We start from the raw sequence: 19,720 nt of genomic DNA on the forward strand, positions 1-19,720 counted from the left end.
GAAAAGTAAACCCTTGCCTTAAATTTCATTCTGCTTACAATGTTTTCTTCGCAGAGCAGCTGAACATCAATTGCCTAATATATTCAGCCAGTAACTATCTCAAAATACTGGTGCTCAGTTACATTTTTAAACTGAATTTAGCCAGGACGTAGCTTACAGAGGAATGGTTACAACATACCATTAAAAGTTACAGATCCAATTTAAAAAGAAAAAAATAAAGATAAGCCTTTCTAGATCTGATTTAAAAAAAAAAAAAAAGAAAAAAAAAAAGAAAAAAGAAAGTTTAACATTTCAGGATTCGTAAGTGACTGTGATACTATCGGAGACATAAAAATGTACCATAATTCCTGAATGCCATTTGAACGTTACATGACATACCACAACAGCATAAGGGAAGTGAGAAGGCTGCACCCAATGCATTGCTCAGGAGATCAAACCCAAGATACAAAAAAATAAAAAAGCAATACAAAATGCAGAAAGAAAAGACTTTCACTCATGGCCTTAGAATATGCATGCTTTGCTTTTACCCTTCCTTCTGAGCTGCAGCAACCACAGTGCTTCTGCAGTTTTCTTCCCTCCAGGTCCACATTATTCTGGCAGGCAGCCATGCCCCAAAATACAACATGCTGCATTTGATTGTCTTTGTCTACCATTAAGGCTTGCAGATTTATTTATTTATTTATTTTAATTATACTCTTCTGGATTATCTCCCACAAAATAACTATCATCTACACTTGGTTTGCAGCTCCATCTCCTTGTAAAGCATGTAATAGGATGCCTAACACAAATAGGCCAGCTCCAGATCTTCAAACACAGTATAGCAGAAACACAGAATCAAACTGAAGGTATGCCAGGGAGTCATAATGCTTCTGGAAAAAGCAAGATGAAAGCCGAGCAAATATACCAACTACTGATAAAACTGCTATTTGATATCTGTTGGGGAAAATAAATTATAAATAAATGTGAGCGTGGAGGAATAGTTTCTGTACATCTCCACCTGGACAGTGCACTCAGAAAACAAAGGCACCATCATGACTTCTGATTTGCACCAGGTTCAGTCTGAAGATCAAATTTAGCAGCACAGAGCTCCCTGGAAGGTACAGCACTGCAAGATTGACTTTTAGTTAACTTTCTACTCTAAGTGCTGTGAATACTCAATCTGTCTGGAAGGCATAATTCCTCGTTTAAAACTGAGCTCTGAACCTAGCTCTAGATCTGATCTATGATCCCACAGAACAACAGTGATAGCTTTTCAGATGACTGCCATCTCTATTCAGCTATTTATACATGGCACTGTAACACTTGCACTCACACGCAGACATGAACACTGGTGGTTCACTTGACAGCGACTTTACCACACTCCATTCACAATGCATCCTATTCTTCACTATACACATTTAAGATGCTGAAGTGAATATATTCCTGAGAGTTTAAGAAAGCTTGCAATGGATCACAAACAAATTATGAGTCACACTTTCCTCCCTTTTCCAAATAGGAAAGATTTTATACTATTCACTATTGGTTACTTTCACTGTTGCTAAAAACAATTTGTAAACAGTAAATTGAGGACTTCTGAACTTTAATGAATGGCGTCCAAACAAAAATAATATAGAAACAGAAAATAAACCACATGGGAATTAACACTTCTCACAACAACTCATCATGATAAATCACCTAGCCCATGTTTTATCTCATTACACATACTCAACACTGTCAAGAAAAAAAAAACAACTTGCCACATCAACTTCTTTGCCTTTTACACAATTCTTTTTTTTCATTATCTAGTGAGTAAGATGCAATAAAATTGGAAATCAGAACACATGACATTGACATAGTGGATAATATATTCATTTCCTGTAATAAAACTTTAGAGGACATAAAGCCTATCTCGTCACAGTATCCAGCACTAACAGACGAAAGTCTTAAATCTCAGTCTAAGCTAGCTAAAGGCAGCCTTGAAATACAGAAGTAGGCATGTCCAGTTTTGGACAGACAAAGTGTGGAACAGTTTCAGCTCAACTGGAGTGATGATAACTGTTGTTTGTTAAAAAAAATTCACAACAACACAGAACTTCTACAGGAGGAAAGAGACAAACAAGGACCATTTAGTTAAACTCATTCCTACAAGTGGAAAGACAAAATACTCAAAAACTATGTCTAAGAGTGTTGCCCACACGTCTCCTGAACTGCAAAGGCTTGCTGCCACAACCACTGCCCTGAGGACCTTGTTTCAGTGCCTGACCACCCATTCAGTGCAGGGCAAAACAAAGGCAGCTGCATCCATCGTGATGCCCAGAGGCCAGAGGGACAGCAGTCAATGGGTGTAACCAAACCTGGCTGGCCGTGGGGGTTCTGTGCTGTGACAGATAACTTCTCGTGAAAGACAAAAAGGATTGAGAGGAACTAGAGGCCCCTTTGTAGAAAATGGCTTCCCTGTGCCACTTTGCTATGCAAAAGAGAGAAAGATTTGGACACAGATACTGTCCCATGCCATCATCTACCCTCTGCTTGAAAACCATGCATGAGCCCCACATCATTATCCGAACGGTGGCCATAACTGTGCTTCCTAATGCTGGGTGAACAACAGTGGCCATATCTGTGTCTTATGCCATTCCCTGAATGATGGCAGTGTCTGTACCTCTCAGCCTTCTCTGACTGGTTGGCATGCCTTGTCTCCAGGCTGTTCTGTGGGCATCCAGCATGCCTGGAGCTCATAACACTTGGTGGAGGAACCACCTCCATGGGCTCCTCCTTGTTTTTTGCAAGACCATGGGCATTACAAGGCCTCTTGCCATAACCTTGTTCCCTGTCATTTTCTGAATGGTGAGTATGCCTGGTTACCACACGATTCTCAAGACATTTGTCAAAGATCTTCAAACGGGCAGATTTCCTATTGAACTGGTGCTGGAGGATGGCAATGGATACTCTAGATATATTGCTTAAGGAAATATCACTAAAACCTAATTTAGCAGAAATTCACTGTCTGACTCTTTGTCCCACATAGCTGTATTTTTACAAAAAGACCCACAGCTCTTTACTCTTCTATGATATCAGATACTCCAGGAAACCACAAGTTTGTTAGCTGGTCAGCTGAATAACCCACCAAACTTTGGGTTATGGTCAAATGGTTGCTTTTGCTGTGAGAGTAAACTAGGCTCAGGGGGATGGGAAATAACAGCCTGCTATACCTCTGCTCCTGAAGGAGACAGGTAGATGATGAACAGTTTGGCATGCTGGGAATTGATTGTGGAATTTAAAAAAAAGCAAAAAAAAACCCAAAACAACAAAACAACAAAAACAAACGAACAGAAAAATCAACCTGAAATCTTACAAGAATAAAATAGCAAGTTCTTAGCTACAGATTCTTGGGTAATGAAACAGAAAATGTGGCAGAAGGCCAAATCTGGCTTTACACCCTTGTAGTAAATCATGACTAATATAGTCTGGGTTACTGCTAACCACAGTTCAGGGTAGTCACTCTCCTCAGGAAGTTTAACTCCACTCATCCCACAATCCCTGCATCTGCAAATCTCCCTCTTTAACAAAGTGGTAATAGATGTTTGAGGGTTACTAGATAACACTCTGGGAAGAAAAAATAAGTAAGCTTAAGCATGTAGTCCATTATTTCAGGGCTTTTAACATTTTCCTTATAGTTAAGTATCTGGAAGAAACATCCTCTATTCCATTCTTGCCACCAAAATACTTTGCTTTTTCTTTGCTACTTTTTTCCTTCCTTATACTTACAGAAAATCTGATCTCACTTTCCAAAAATCTAGGAGAATGTAACAAACAGACCACATCACTCTTTCCCAATTCCAAATGGCAACTAAGTTCTTTACCCAAAATGGCCAGTCTTCTCTATGTGAAAATCTTACTGATGCTATTAATTTGAATTGCATCTCATTCACTGTAGAAATCTATTCAAAAAACAAAACACTACTAAACTGTCATTCATTTGACGACAAGGTGCTGATGCATCCCCTGCAACACACAGCCTTTGGGCATATGTAGGCATGTTGCACACTCATACATGTTCACAGAGGTGCAAGGGAGTTATAACACAGCCAGGCTGCCAGAATATTCCCAGCTGGCATTCAGGTCCATGCCAGCTTCAACAGACAACAGAGAATGCAGATTGCCATCAGTTTATAGACAGTGAAGAACATAACTCTTGTGTTAACTCTAGGCTTTGTGCTTACTAGCAATATTAGACAACGAGGCCTTAAACCTACAACTCATTTGCTACACAAAAAGTGTGCAAACTATAAAAAGGACATCACAGCCCACAGTCAAGATACTCAGGATTTGCTGCTATTTACTAGCAAGCAATAGTTTAGGAAGCTGCTACAAGGTTTTTATCTTGTAAATTAGTATCAGCTCACTAACTTAGCACAGATCACCAACCAGCTGTTTGCAGTGCTCGGAAAGGCATAAGGAAGCATATTAATAGAAACTACTGACAGCAACAGCAACTCCCTCGCAAGTCAAACCATTGACTGTAAAGTCCAACAACGATGTTTTGAATAGGGTGTATCATAATAAAATATTCCTCTTCACTAGAGATCAGTCCCATCTTCCAGGAACATATCTTGCTTGCAAAGAAAAAGCAAGCACTAGAGAAGTACAATAACTTCTTTTTCTCTGTACAAAAGATTGTTTTGCACATATAATCAAAGGCACCTGGCAAACATGTTTAAGTTCGCTTTGTTGGAGACATTTCTACTTTGATGTTGAATAATAGACCTGCTGTTCTGATAGCATTTCATAACATCCAGATTGTGATATTTGAAATGGGTGTGTTAAGAATGAGAGATGGAATATCCTTTAATCAGATCATCTCAAAGATATCTGATACTTACTGAATTTTTTTCCAAAATATTTTGATCTTCGAGACTATTTTTATGAATCCTAAGGACAAATATTCTCTGCAGAGATCACTTAACTCTACGCAGGGAAGTGACAAATGTCCCCCGGAAGGAGTGCAATATCACAGAAAACAAGTCAGGTTTCCCACTGCTACAATTTTGTCTCAGGCTTCATGAAGAAAAGGGATTCAATTAACATCTAGCTCCCATGGATGGTCACTGGGACACTCCTCTGCCCAGAACTCAGGGCACCAAGAGTCAGCATAAACAGGCGTTGGGGAAGAAATCAGAATTGACTACCATGTGCAAGATCTTATGTTTTCTGTACTCATCCAGGCACTGTGAACTGCAAACAGCATGGAGACAAACTCATTTACGCTGGAACAATATTGACAAAGCTACTGAAAATTCAAATCTCCATTATTACAGTGAAACAACTAATTTGTGCCACGTGGGCCCTGTGGAAGGTTCTGAAGGGGCAGAAGCAAAGCAAACAGCACTCAGGAAAACAGCTCTCATGAGAGAGGAGAGAGTACTTGCATGATCAATTTCAGACTACTAGCCTCTTCAGCAGCAGCACTAAATTCTTATAGCCCTGGCTTTTTTGCTGATGTTGTATGCTGAAAATGGAGTTGGTAAAGTAGAATATGCCAAATGAACTGCATTTTGGACTGTTGTGCTGTTTTCGTGGGTAGATTCTGCTTTTTCCTACTGACAGGGTCAAATATCCTTCCATGATTTAGACTGTAAACTTGAAACAGATGTTCTTTCTGGATTACCTCTACAAAGCCACCAGCAGAATAATCACTTGTAGGATACATAAACAGAGCTTCAGAACAGATTAAGACCTGAGTCATCAGAAAGCTAAAAAGAAAAGCATCTGAGTAAAAAATCTAAATCATCATGCTAAGTTACACATTCACACACTTAGTTTCGATGGCTGATGAATTTAATACTTGGACCTGACCCAAATTCAGCTTGAGCTTGCTGTCAACAACTCTTACACCGAACTATAACGACTCTGTATGTTGAACAGATGCTGACGTTGTGATCATTTATGTGCAGTGATGTTCTGCTACTACCTGCAAGTCAGTAAGTACTGTTTTCTCAGTGAGAACTGCCAAAACAGTGCACTCTTTCACCAGAATGGGAACTGGCAAATCTAAAGCAGTTTGCCCCACTATGTTGTTGTAATGTTTATGCAATTCTATTTTCAGTTCCTTTTCTATAGAAAAATGTGCCTGTGGTCTTTAGAAGAACACACCAATAAACTGAGCAGTTGTGTTCACATTATTTTAATGGTATCTCAGTGAATACATGCAACAGAAAGAAACAAACATCTGTAAAAGGAAAAAAATGCCAATTTCATGAGACATTCTAAACAAAAAGAAAGCTGTTGTCCTGTCTTATTCCTCCACTCCCTACAGAAACTGTCAGCACTGTGTTAAATTTAAACTCATTGTCCTTGGAATAAAGTGGCTTGCTCAAAGACTAAGACTTTTAGACCTATCAATGGTATTACATAAGAATTCATTAGGCCCTTACACATCTAAGATCTGGAACACCATGCATTAAAATGATCTAAACCATGCCCTTAATAACTTAACATAAAAGCAATGTAAAACATAAGATATGATCTAAAACTGCATGAAAGGATTTTGCTCAAGGGAGGAGTAGAATTTATGTTTCCAAGCACTGATGTTGCTGTTGGAGTTGCCCCATCACAATTTCCTTCATTATTAGCGGGAAATAAAGGCAGTTCGAGGTTGCAACTCATCTAATCCTTAAATACAAGTCTGACACAGGTCCTTCTACTGCCCATAAAAATAATCTAGATGAATAAGCTTAGCCATAGAAATGCATAATGCAGATGTGGGAAGATGAAGCATACTCCATGCATTAACAGGAGAAAGAAGTCTCCATAGTATGAAACAGGACTTCCACTTTATCGGAAGAGGTGAGATTTTCAAAAATGACCCACAGTTTCTGTAGCTTCACTTTTTGCTTTACCATTTAAAGATGTCTTAAAATGGTCTAACATTTCAGAAGCAGGTCTTTCATAGACCCTTTTCAATTACTTGAAAGAGAGTTGAAAAAGACTCAAGAAAACAATGCACCAGCATATCAACTACCAGTTATGTGTGGAAGAGTTCTAAGGGAGCAGGGCCCTTTTGTGACAGCTGTTATTGCACACAGCCAGCTTCCTACTTCAGCAGGCAGGTGCTGCAAACCTCAACACTTCCTGCTTTCCTCCCTAAGTCTTTTGCATCTTCAAAACACTCCTAAGAGCACTTAACAGAAGAAATGAAGCAAAATTCTGATGATGAGCACAAAAGAAAACTCCTGATGGAATGCAGAGGGACCTAGAAAGGCCTGAGCAGTGAGCCCAGGTGAACCTCATGAGGTCCAACAAAGCCAAGTGCAAGGCCTTGCAACTGCATTCAGGCAACCTTTATTATCCATACAAGCCAGGGGATCGAAGAACAGAGCACTGCTCTGCAGAAAGTACCTGCGGGTACTGGTGAATGGCAAGCAGGACATGAACCAGCAATGTGCCCTAGCAGCCTAGAAAGTCAACCCAATACCATGGGCTGCATCAAAAGATGAGTGACCAGCTGGTCAAGGGAAGCAATCCTGCCCCTCTGCTGCGCTGCTAAGTCCACGTGTGGAGTCCTCAGTACTGGAGCAACACGGACCTGTTGGAGTGTGTCCAGAGAAGGGCCACAGAGGTGATCCATGGGATGGAACTCCTCTCCTACGAGGAGGACAGGCTGAGAGAGCTGGGGCTCTTCAGCCAGGAGAAGAGAAAGTTCTCAGGTGACCTGATAGTGATCTTACAGTATCTAACCAGGAGCTCCAAGGAAGAAGGGGACAGACTCTCGAGCAGAGTCTGTGGTGATAGGACAAGAGGAAATGGTTTCAAACTTAAAGACAAAAAAGTCTTTTATAATGAGGTTGGCAGGGCACTGGAACAGGTTGCTCACAAATGTGTGAAGCCCCATCCTGGAGACATTCAAGGCCAGGTTGGACCAAGCTCTGAGCCACCTGATCTAGCTGTGGATGTCCCACTGCATTGCAGGGGAGTTGGAAGAGATGACCTTTAAGGGTCAATCTTGAAGGATTTCAGTTCTAAGGATTCTACATTTTAAGTTGAGCTCAAGAAAAAATATCCCTTCAGAACACGGGCACTCACACACCAAGATGAAGACCTTTGTTCATCTGCCTATGCTCCAGCCCTGCTACATGTGTACCTCAGTGTTCCACTGCACCCTTTCTGACCCTGCAGAACCACAGCGCTTCCTGAAAGAGGTACTGCAGATATTCCCAGCTACCTTCCAGCATGTATCCCCTCAACAGCAAAAGTGGATACCCAAGGGTTTGGGGAAGCTATCAGTAAGAGCCAGCAAAATCTGCAGTGAATCTGCTCAGTTCTGGACTCCCAAGGCAGAATGAGTTTTCCACCTTCCTCCAGTGCCACCATCTATGGACTCACCTGCTCCCTGGTTGCCCTGGGATGGGCAAGATGGAACTAAACCACAGTAAACCGCTTGTACAGAGTAAATTTTTAGTCTAGTCAATCTGTGCAACTGCAGAACTGGCAAGTTTCTGCACAAGAGAAGAAAAAGGAACCTGGCAGAAGGGGAGGGAAAATACACAGAACTACCTTTTTTATAATAATCTCTAGTCAAAACCATTTATTTGACTGGGAAATCACATAATTATCAAATATAACAAAAATAACAAAACACATAACAAAAATTATAATTATCTTTGCAAACGTAGCAGTTAGCAACTCTCCTTCATTCCATAAACAATGAAAACTGCAAGTTTTGCAGTTGCTTGTACAGTCTACCATTCCCACTCCATATGCTGATTCAACTGGCAGCTAGATTTTTTTAGACAGCTATTGTGTTCATTTTTTAGTCTTTTTCCAAGAGGTTGTGTATGGTCCTTTTTATTATCATTATCATTCAAGAAGACAATCTTATTTGCCCTTTTCTGTAATGGTGATTGGATAGAATTAGCAAACCTCAGTGAACTGATAATATTATATATCTGCTTTCACAGTCATGGGATTTCAGTCATAAAATACTGTTCTTCCCAATTATAATACAGTTTAAAGGAAAACGTATTGCTCTGTGGTGTTTAATATAAAATGTGTTTGTCTGGCCTTCATTGATGTGGGCTGCAGACTTACTTTTAATCACTTCAGAATTGTGGCAGGAAGAAAAGCCACCAGCAAAGCTTGCGCAGCTACAATATCCTGTCATGGCTGTTCTTCCCTTCCTTTTTTTCTGTTCACAATTTGCAGTTTTGTACCATGCAAGACAGGAACAAAGCCAGCTGTTCAGTTATGTCCATGATAAAGCACCTTACATCTGCAGCAAATCCCTCTGGAAGCTGGACTTCGGAACGTGTCTAATTTTAGGTGCTCAACTTTGAACACTATTGAAAACAAGCAACTGAAAAGTAATAAGCATTCAGGACTTCCTGCAAGTCAAACATCTCAACTGTCACTAAACTAAACTGTCTGGAAATCATTAGTGCTTTGCTGAAACATTGTGCCCTGAATGAATTCCAGGGGCTCTCCTCCACACACACACACCAAAAAAAAGTTTCTAGTTTTCAAACTTAGCAACCAAAACACAACAAAAACTAACAGGAAAACACGCAGCATAAGCAACTGTCAATTGATGAGTAAGAAATGTAAACAATAAAAAAGAGAAACTTGGACTTTGCTACAAATTATATTTCATTGACTTCTTTTACACCATGCTACATTTAAGAAAAAAAAAAAAATCCTTGTCTCACTAAAAACATGCTGTCCCTTTTACACATCCCCACCAGGGGCCCATACTTCTATATATATAATTCAGCAGAACTTTAGTTTCTAAGACTGAAATTTTCCAAAGATAGCTGTGATATCAGGAGAAAAAAAAAAAAAAAAAGCAACCACACCCACATTTATATTACTTACCCACAGCATTATATTTTTGCTATGCTTATGAGTAAGCAATAGAAGAAATGTAACTTGATTTCCAATGCAAAGGAGAGCAATCATTAGGCAACAGGAGCCAGCCTCACCTTTTCCCCCTTAGGATTTTTTTGGGGAAAAATTTTGGGGGAAAAATCTTAGAGTTATTCAAGTGATGCCCCTACATCTTAGAGTTATTCAAGTGATGCTCTCATTAAGCAGTAACAAGTAACTTATCATCCACAAAAAAAGTACAGCAACTAGACTCCAGAATCTTGAAACCAGCTCTTCTCAAACAATACTGTGAACTTGAACATAGCTGGGGGAAAGAAATTCAACAGACGTGCAAATTACATAAATAAGTTACCCTTCAAGTAGGCCCTTTACATGTAAAGCCCAAAGAAATGCTTTGACAGAACCAGTATAGTGCATGATAAGCACAGCTAGCTTGCAAAACCTATTTCCATTTATCAAAAGGTTCTGCATTACTAATACATGGTCATCTCAAAAGCACTCTAAAAAATATTTCAAGTTTGATTTTCTTTTTTTTTTTTTAAGCAAACTGAAGCTCTCTCAAAATACAGATGAAATTTTTCCCATGATTTAGCAGTGGGTTGTTAGTGTTAGCACAGTATGGACTTGATCTTTAAGATCTTTTCCAACCTGAACGATTCTATGATTCTATCAGTTTGCCTGATGCTGGGAAGCACCAAAGCATATCCTTTATACTGGACAAGGGAAAGGAGCCTTGAAGGGGGATGACAGGGACATCAGTCCCCACTGATGGCTTGAAGCCTCGCTAGGACACAGACAGCAAGTAAATGAGGTCTGTATGCAGAAGCAGTCAAAGTAATTGCAGAGAGCTGATTCTAGACATAGGAAACAGAGGCACACCTGCCACTTAGGGTCTCCTAAACCAGTCTGATATATTGCCCTTATTAGTAATCACACTAAAAAAAAATAAATGTTTGAGAAGAAAAAAGAAAAAAGAGGAGGGAGATATGGAACGAATTTTCTCTTCGTAATTATTTAAGCACTGAAGTCTCATTTAAAGCCTGGCTCACCCCCATCTAAGTCAGAAAAACATGAAAACCAACTGAGACAGTCGAGCAATCGAGGTAACAGCACATGACAAATTTGTGATTGATAAGCAGTTAGATGACAGACTAATGATTGGCATGTCAAAGCCCCATCAAAAGACGAAGGAAGACTCCACCACAAACCTGCCTCACCACATCAGAGAGAACAGACAGACCATTAAACACAAACACAGTGTAAAAGACGTGCAGCGTGACCTAAGCTGAGAGGAAATGCTCGACACAGAATCACAGGTTGACCAAAGTTGGAAAAGACCTCCAAGATCATCCGCTCCCATCACCCACCTACCACCAATACTTCCCAACCCAGTTGGCAGCCACCTGCCCCTAATGGCAGCAGCCACGCTCTGGGCTGACAGCTGCAGCTCAGTATCCAGAGGCGTCAGCCAGAAGGCAGTCACCACACAGGGGACAAACCCTAAAAGCAGCCTGCAAAATAAAAGATTTCCCTCTTAAGCTATTAAGTATTTCACTCTGGATACTTGTGTTTTTTTGTGTAAACATCCAAGTCCTCACTGGCTCTGGGCAAGTTCTTGGCCTCAGCAGCATCCTGTTGAAATTAGTTTCAATGACCAATTTTGGACTGCATGAAAAATCATTTTAATCCCTGTTGAATCTGCAGCCTTCAGCATTATCACGACTTTCTCCTCATGCATAGAAATACTGGAGGATGGAAGGAAAGAAGTCCTAGATCTATTTCCCTTATACTGCACACATATACTTTCAGTATGATCCTTTTTAACAGTCATATTTCTAACGCAGACAGTCCAGATCCTTTGCTTTGCTTTTGCATGTTAAAGAAAAGAAATGTACCTTGTATTTTTTTTCCCTTTTTACTATGTTCACATTTTTATTTTTGTTTCATGGCAAAGAATACCTACAATCATCCTTCAACTGACTTGTACAGCTATAAGACAGAAACATAATTGCATTACGATTTCCCTTCTACCCTGAACAAATTTCTCGTTCCAAAACTGATTTTATTTGCTGTTTAGCACCAGCAGAATCTTTCTATCACTTTCTTTTCCCAAACTGCTGAGCCCAATTTCTTCTCTGCAACTGCAGGGTTGCAGTCAGGAATGAGTATCCTAGTGGAGAAGCAGCAAGAAAGGTAATGCTACATCAAAGTTACATACAACAAATAAAAAGAGAAGCAAACGTTTCCTCTTAGAAGTCCACTATATTTCACAACATACCACAGCAATATGCTTACACTTTTAGCATAGTGGTACAAAACAGGCAAAAAAAAAACAAAAAAAGAAAAAAGAAAACACAGTGTAGTGTTATTGTTGCTGTGGCAACTACAGACCACAAATTTTTGCCTCAAGGGAATTAGCATGAACGCAGACATAGACACAAAGGCATAAACAGCTGTGGGCGCTAACAGTGCCTACAACTCACTGTGGATGTAAAAACATCGTGCCATCAGAAACTGGATGTAAATCAAAGAGTAAGTCCTTTAGGTTCCCAGTTGCTGTCTCCAAATCATTTGTCTACACTTGTTTTTCCTCATCTTCCTTACAGCACACACTGTAAAACATTTCCAGAAACCCTGTAGTGCAAGAGATATAAATGTAAGATAAATTAAACTAAGAAACAGCAGTATTTTTGAGTGAACAAAGTAATTCTAAAAACATCTCTCCTGCAAATAAATAAATCATTGGTCTACCAGTTGGAAACCTGATGGTGCAGATACTTCCTGCAAACCTTCAGTGGTCTGAAGCTGCTCTCCCTGCGCACACACGAGATACACAAAGTCAATATTATACTATTCTTTAACACTCCCTTGCACTGATAACAGGAAAAACCTACTTCCAGTAGTTTATAATGCCATTTAAGCTAGGCACAAGAGTTAATAATTAAATCTTTTCTGCTCAACCGTACTTGGGGAAAAAAAACAAACAAACAAGCAAAAAAACACAGCGGTATGTGTGCACATGAAAACGAGAATGGAAATTATCTGAGAAATGTTGGGAGCGGGGGGTCCTCAAATGTCCTGGTTTCTTTCCCCTGCCTCCTTGCCTTCCCCATTCCTGCCCTATCTGCATACCAGCGTCAAACGACACTTGAACAAGAAACCACAAATGAAGAAATTGCTCAAGCTGACCTAGAGCTTTTGTCCGAAGCCCTGGGCCTGTCGAAGGAGCAAATGTGCATGAAAGCCAGCAGCTGAATTGTTCTCTTGGCCTGAGATAGCTATTGATTTATTATTGCACATGTAATCCAAAAAAACTGATCTAAAGGAACATTTTCCTTTCCCCTTTTTCCCTCCCAGTTGTCCAGCCTGACTTGCTCACTGAACTGGAAGGCTGCAGAACATAATCTGATAATGAATTTTAAAGTTGGAAGTCTTTGAGATTGTCACATTTTGGTCTAGGATCTGCCAGGCAGATGCACGCACTCAGGCATATCTGCCCTTCAAATAAGCCATCTAGACAGACAGCCTAAATGCTTCCAGGAAGCATCCCACTCACTATGGTGCAGAGTTCATTCACAAGAGGACACACCCAGCAGACGTTGGCAAAATCCCTATTATCCAACAAGCCCTCCACCCAGAAACACCAGGCAAGTGTTTAGAGTCCTTAAACAGCACCTGCAAAAAACATCCAGAAGCACACAGATGATGTTCTGGAAACCAAGAATGAAGATTTGTTCTAATATTTTGTACTTGTTTTGTCTAGGAGCAGACAGCACTGTGAAAGTCATGCTATAAACAGATCAATTAACCCTTTCTAGTCATTGCAGTACCATTTCTGCTGTTTAAAAAGAAAAAAAAGAAGAAGAAAAAAAAAACCAGAAACTTCCCAAGCTGGTAAATCTGTCTAGTTAATAGTTATTGTTTTGAGGTTTGGTTTAAAAATTATTTTCCATTTGCATGTTTTAGTATGATTTATAGAGGAATGCTGGAGCGCTACTACTGAGGAATTATTAATGTTTCAAGTTTTGAAACAATTCTGTTTCTGTAATACACTTGCAAGTTCTTGTTTACTCACGTCATTAAGATTAATGTTTTCTTACCTGAAAATTTCTTATGATGAGGCAAGTTTGAAACAGTGAAGATTATTTCACATCCAACATAATGTATGCAGCCAAAAGAAGTTTAAAAAAAAACCACTTTGCTTGTTGCTTGTATTTTTCTTTTTGCAGCTCTGCAAAGCTGTGTCAAACGCCTTAAGCCAGGAAATAAAAGACCAGTGAAAATCAACTTTCCAAATTAAGCTCGTAAAAAGGGATAATGATCACATCCAACCTTTCCCTGGGGAGGGATCAGCCGAAGGGTTTTCCTTTACTCATTTTTCTCCAAGTGCAATACTGCCTGTTTGCAGAGCCACAGCAGACTGACCTGATATGGAGCAGGCTCAATTCCACCCAAAAGTAACCAAACAAGCCTGACCAGTGCAGTACCCAGAAGAAACCATCAAATTCATGTCAGACATGTTGGCCGTGCTGATGTTAGCAAGTAACAAGGCCCAGAGAAGTAGATCTGAAGAGCAACACAGCTAATGCCAAGGACCTCACACTCACATTACTCAGGATCTGGAGAGCCCAGCTTTGGATAACCATAATGTGCCCTTTAGCAGCTGAAGCACTGCAGGGTCCTGGAGCCTGTCCTGGCGCTTCATCTGGTCTAAAAGCAACCCAGTTCTCTGGATGCTCAGCATACACTTTATGTACAAAACAGTCAAGTGAGGACAGCAGGGGGATTCATTCCCAATTTGTTAATTGCACATTAACATAAACACTCTTGTTAGCAGAGGACAGTAAAAATCTATGCATCAGACTGTAATTCTAAGAACAAACCTGACTGCCTGTAAACCTTCTGAATACTTTCATTTGACTGCCTGAGCACCCAGGAGACACGAGCTTCTGTACCCTGAAGGCCACCTGTTGCTGCCAGCTCACATACGGGATTGTTTCACACCAAGAGAAACTCAGCTTGCTGACATCAAACCCTCCACTTGGTTTTGGATAAGTACAAAAGTTCAGATTCACCTCTGCACTGATGCTAAGTCCAGTGCCCAGGGAACTCCAGCAATATCTGCAGTTTGGCAAGCCTTCATCCAGAGCTGCCCATCCTCACTAACTGCACTCACTAACTTTGCAATAGCAGCCAAGGAGCAGCCAGGACACTCAATACCACGCCAGACCAGCCAACACACAGCAAATCCCAAGCACCAGGGTCTCCCCTGCAGAACAGAGCCAGCTCTGTGCTCACTGCCTAGACCTCTACGCCGATGCCTAGGATGCTCCATCACTACTTCACGCTGTCTCAAAATAGCTGTGGGGCACTGCTAAATCATTCCAAGCATGATTAATGCACAGGGAAGGCTTCAGGAAACTTTATACAGCACTCTTAATGTTTATTTTTCCAGATATCATTTGACACAAATGAGAAGGAAAGTGCTTAAAAAGAGGAAAATTGCAGGCAGCTGATTCCAGTTGCACTTTTGCCTCTTGCCAAATGAAAAACTTAATAGGACAGACTTTGTTTCAAGGAATGAAGGGATGTGGAAATATTTACACACATAGTATCAAGAGATCGGCCATGCGGTCCAAGACCGTGATGCCAAACCAAGTGAGAACACAATGAAAATGGCAGCGCATGTTTCTAAGGCAGGGGAAAATGTGTATTGTTGCAATTGTTAATAATAACTGACCTGAACAGAAAGCAATGCTCTGGAGGTAGCCTTGCCCTTTGGAAAGCTTGATGCCTCCACCCTGGGGCTGACTCAGTGATATCAAGCATCCCAGAGCCAGAAGAAGCAGGTACAAGCAGAAGGGCGGATTTGCTCCTGAAGCACAAAAAGGCTGGGCAGCCCGTGGGCACTACAAACCCACAGAGGGATCCAAAACAGTGTCAGAAAGACTGTGTTTCTCTTCCTCCATGGAGTGGTGCATCCTTCATTTCTCTTAAGAGCTGTAGTTTTACAAAATCTGGGTGCTGAAAAGTCAGAACTACATCGACATCAAAGCTGGTTTCAGCAACCTATGGACTGCCTCTTTGTAAAGGTGTGATATCTCAGTGATTTCAAATATCATTTTTCTCAAAGAACTAGGGTTTATACAGCTTTATTTTTTCCAGTTGAGGGTGTGTCAAGCAAGGAGGCAGTGAATTTGACAGTACCCTGCAATTCAAATTTAAAACAATGAATTTTCAAATGCAGAATGACTGACATTAAGGAATTAAAATACAGCAGAGTTCATACCAAACATGAATAGTTGCTGCTGTTACCCTCAATTCCCATTTTTCAAGTAAAAATCAGACACTAACCCCACTTATGTTTTCAATGAACTTCCATCTTCAGATCTTGCCCCAATCTGTAACAAATTAGTTTTTTCTTCTGCACTGCATCTTCTAATGTTTCCATGGAGATCATTAAAGAAACCCCAAAGTTCCTTGCCTAAGTCTGCAGAGTTCCTAGAAAGCTAAATTTGTCTTTTTAGGCTCCAGAAGCTGAATAAGAAAAGCCATGCAAAGAGGCTCAGGACTAATAAACCTTCTGACTAACTAAAAAAACAAGAAGTGGAGAAGCAACGTTGAAGTTGAAAAAAATGCTAGATTTAGCAACCCCGCAATTTTGAGATCAGAATTTCTGTTGATGTTTGTTAAAGGAAATGTACATACATACACACACATGTAAAAATAATAATAAAAACCACCACACAATTCATGAGCACGCTTTGAGTTATTCCAACCCAAGGAATGGGCAGAAAGACTTCTCTAATACTTCAGCTATTTCAAGTCTCAGATATGCACCCTTCAGCCCCTCAAAGAGTTAGTGTTTGATTTAAGCTGCTGCCAAAACATAAATATGCAGCAGTGAAAGGACAAACCATGGCATACAACTAGCAGCCAAAGCATCCAGTGCTGCGTCTGAATGCACATTTTTCACCTGCGGGGCAATGCGGCAGGCCCCATCAATGAGGACCCTCTGACATAAAAATGAGACAACGTTCATATGCTGGTTTTTTTGAGGGATGCTCCTTGAACACCTAACGTATCTCCTTGAAAATCAATAGCCTTCACGCTGTCCAAGGCAGGTGAGGGCCAGGCCAGCTAGCAGCTCTGGTTTGCTGTATTGCAGCTGATACAAAGCACACAGTTACTGCCAAGGCAACAGGTAACCCAGGATATCAAGGGGCTGCACTGCAAAACAACCCTGAGATCCGAAACTTTGAGATCAAATGTCCTCACCCTTTGAACCCCAATTACATCTAGAGATGTCTAGAGCTGAGGAAGGCATGGTAAAAACGTGGATGAATGGTGCCACTAAACAGACTTCTAATATAACTTGCAATAGAGTATTTATTTCTTCATTGTATTCATTCAAAATGCACTTTGTTTAGAGGCATTACACTGCCAGAAGTTTGATCTCTAATTACTGTATCTCACAGTGATTCAGGGTACGTGTGACAAAAAAGAAAAAAGTACTGTATAAGCATGCTGGAGGGATGGTGCTCCACAATTAGTGATTTGTGGCTTATGTGACAAGCAAAACAACCAATATGCCTCACAGCACTTCTCCTCCCCATCCCACCCCACTACCCCACTTTTCCTAAACGCTGATGAAGGTGTGCCATTGACATAGCCAGATATTTTTAGCATACAAGTCAGCTAAACTTCAAAGTCTGCTTTCCTGGGAGATGAGGATGAATTGAACACAGAGTCTTTTCATCCTCTTTCAAGCTCATTAATCTTGTTACTGAATATAGCTCGCCTTAAAAATAATACTTCAATGCTAAATTCAAAGATAAATCATCCATTAAAGACACAAGCAAATGCACTCTGAGACTTCGGGATGCTATTAGCATCTCAAGCAGTAAACATTGCTATGTTCTCATGCAATATGCTGCCTAGTAAATAAAACGTGCACAGCCTGCCTGGTAGACCACGCGGCTATGAATTACACCCTCTGGAATTCAGCATGGTTTTTAAACCTACATCACCATTTGTAAAATGAAGGATACAACCCATGTGGAAAATGACATTTTTCAGATTCACCTCTGTTTTCTCTGATCAGTGTGACACAAGAGCTGCTTAACAGATGACAAAACATTTTCCATCTACCACGGCTTCAGCTTTCATAACCTTGCTTTGAAAGGGTAACGCTCACTACTTTTGTTTTTCCTACCTTCAGCTCAATGCTTTTTCTGATCTTTCTCATAGATTAGAACCTCTCTCAGAGCACAGAGAAACCCAAAGACAGAACTCCGGAAACCCTGGCACTCAGTATGGCCCCATACGCCTTAGTGGCAGGGAGTCCCTCTGCTCACTGTGTGTGCTCAAGGAAAACAAGCACCGGTGCCCACTGTCTGCAACAGGGACAAGCTGTCCCCGGGACAAACACAGCACACAACCAGACGTGGAGGATTTTCCCCACAGACAGCATCACCTTTGTGCCACTTGGCTGGCAAGACGCCAGGGTGCTGAGAGCTCGAAGGAAAACCTGCAGTCGGCCCGGTGTCATTACAACATCATAGAATCCTGAGTGTTGGAAGGGACCTTTAGAGGTCAGCCAGTCCTTATTATCTGGTGAGTCAGCCAGCCTAACCTAACCCTGCACAGCCATGGGGCTGTGGATATGCCAGAGGGACAGATGTGTGCCATTCACAGCTCCTGTTTGCTGATCACAGCACAGAACAGTTCGAAGTGATTCCCTCACACGGTGATGCAGAACTCACTGACAGGCACAAGCTTTTATCATTTGGCGGCTTTAGTGCTTTCTGTTGAAAAAAGGAAAATCAGCACGTTTTGGGTTTTAACCTCTGAAATGCTGCATTTCTCGCATAACTTTGCAAACAAACAACAGTAAGAAACGGCTCTCAGCACCTCTGCTCACAGGGGACGGCAGGTGAGCTCCCATCTCTGCCTGCTGTTCCCAGCCGGCCAGAGCCGAGACTGGGCAGCTCCAGCTCGGCCAAGCCCCGTCCAACTCCCAGCCACAACTTCCTCGTCCCTGAAAGCACACGGGAACGGCGCAGGTGCGCGTGGACACGGACGGCGCAAAGTGTGGAGGTCAGCACAGCCTACAAGCAACCAGGAGCCACGAAGGGTTTGGTCCAAACCTACCGCACCACCGAGCTGCTGCGTTTCACCTACCTCCGGACAGAGGCTCTGCGTTTCATCACGCACTCGCACGCCGCCAGCAAAGACCGCTGTACAGCAGCGACCCCAAACACAGCTCCGAGCTGGCCGGCCCCTGGCAGGAACACATTGGGAAGCACCTGAGCCTCTCGCTCCGCGTTACAAACTTCCTGGCAGCGGCTCAGCTCGCGCCGCGCGCCGCAGCATCCCCAGCAGCAGCCAGCAGCCTGCCGGGGCACCGCCACAAAAACACCACCGCAAAGACACCGCCGCAAAAATACCGCCGCAATAACAGAGGAAGCTCGCTGCCGCCCGGCCGCTCCGGGACCAAGAACGCCGAACCCTTCCCTAAGCTCCGCGCCGCTCACCTGATCCAACGGGATGCCGAGAAGCGCGCTCAGCGGGTGTAACAATGTGGAGCCGGTGGTGCGATGCGGGGCTGCGGGCGTCTCGGCCATGCCGCATCCCCAGCAGCGGTGACAAGCAGCCCGGAGGCACCGCGCCGTCCGCCCGCCGACACCGCCCCGCGCCGCGCCGCCCGCCGGGCCGCAGGGGGGCGCTCGGCAGGGCGGGGCCGTCCGAACGGCCGCCCTAATGGCCCGACCGCCGGGGGAGGCCGCGCGGCGGCGCCGGCGGCAAACGGCCGTTCCCGCCCCGAGTTCGCGCCGCTCACCTGCCGCCTCGGTGGGCCCCGCCC

The 19,720-nt window shown here is 42.2% G+C and overlaps 1 protein-coding gene across 1 annotated transcript in view; it reads right to left on the reverse strand.

Moving 5' to 3' along the window:
- The window catches only part of MBOAT1 (membrane bound O-acyltransferase domain containing 1), a 58,537-nt gene extending 39,005 nt beyond the window's left edge, over positions 1 to 19,532 (reverse strand). Inside the window, exon 1 of the mRNA XM_042808731.1 lies at positions 19,392 to 19,532. Coding sequence (XP_042664665.1) covers positions 19,392 to 19,481 — 90 coding nt within the window. The 5' untranslated portion in view covers positions 19,482 to 19,532. The remainder of the gene's footprint in view (positions 1 to 19,391) is intronic.
- Between the last annotated feature and the right edge of the window lie 188 nt (positions 19,533 to 19,720).

This window comes from Centrocercus urophasianus, unplaced genomic scaffold (genome assembly GCF_019232065.1).
Source record: "Centrocercus urophasianus isolate 14NV4802_14NV808 unplaced genomic scaffold, USGS_Curo_1.0 seq_11, whole genome shotgun sequence".
NCBI classification, from domain to species: domain Eukaryota; kingdom Metazoa; phylum Chordata; class Aves; order Galliformes; family Phasianidae; genus Centrocercus; species Centrocercus urophasianus.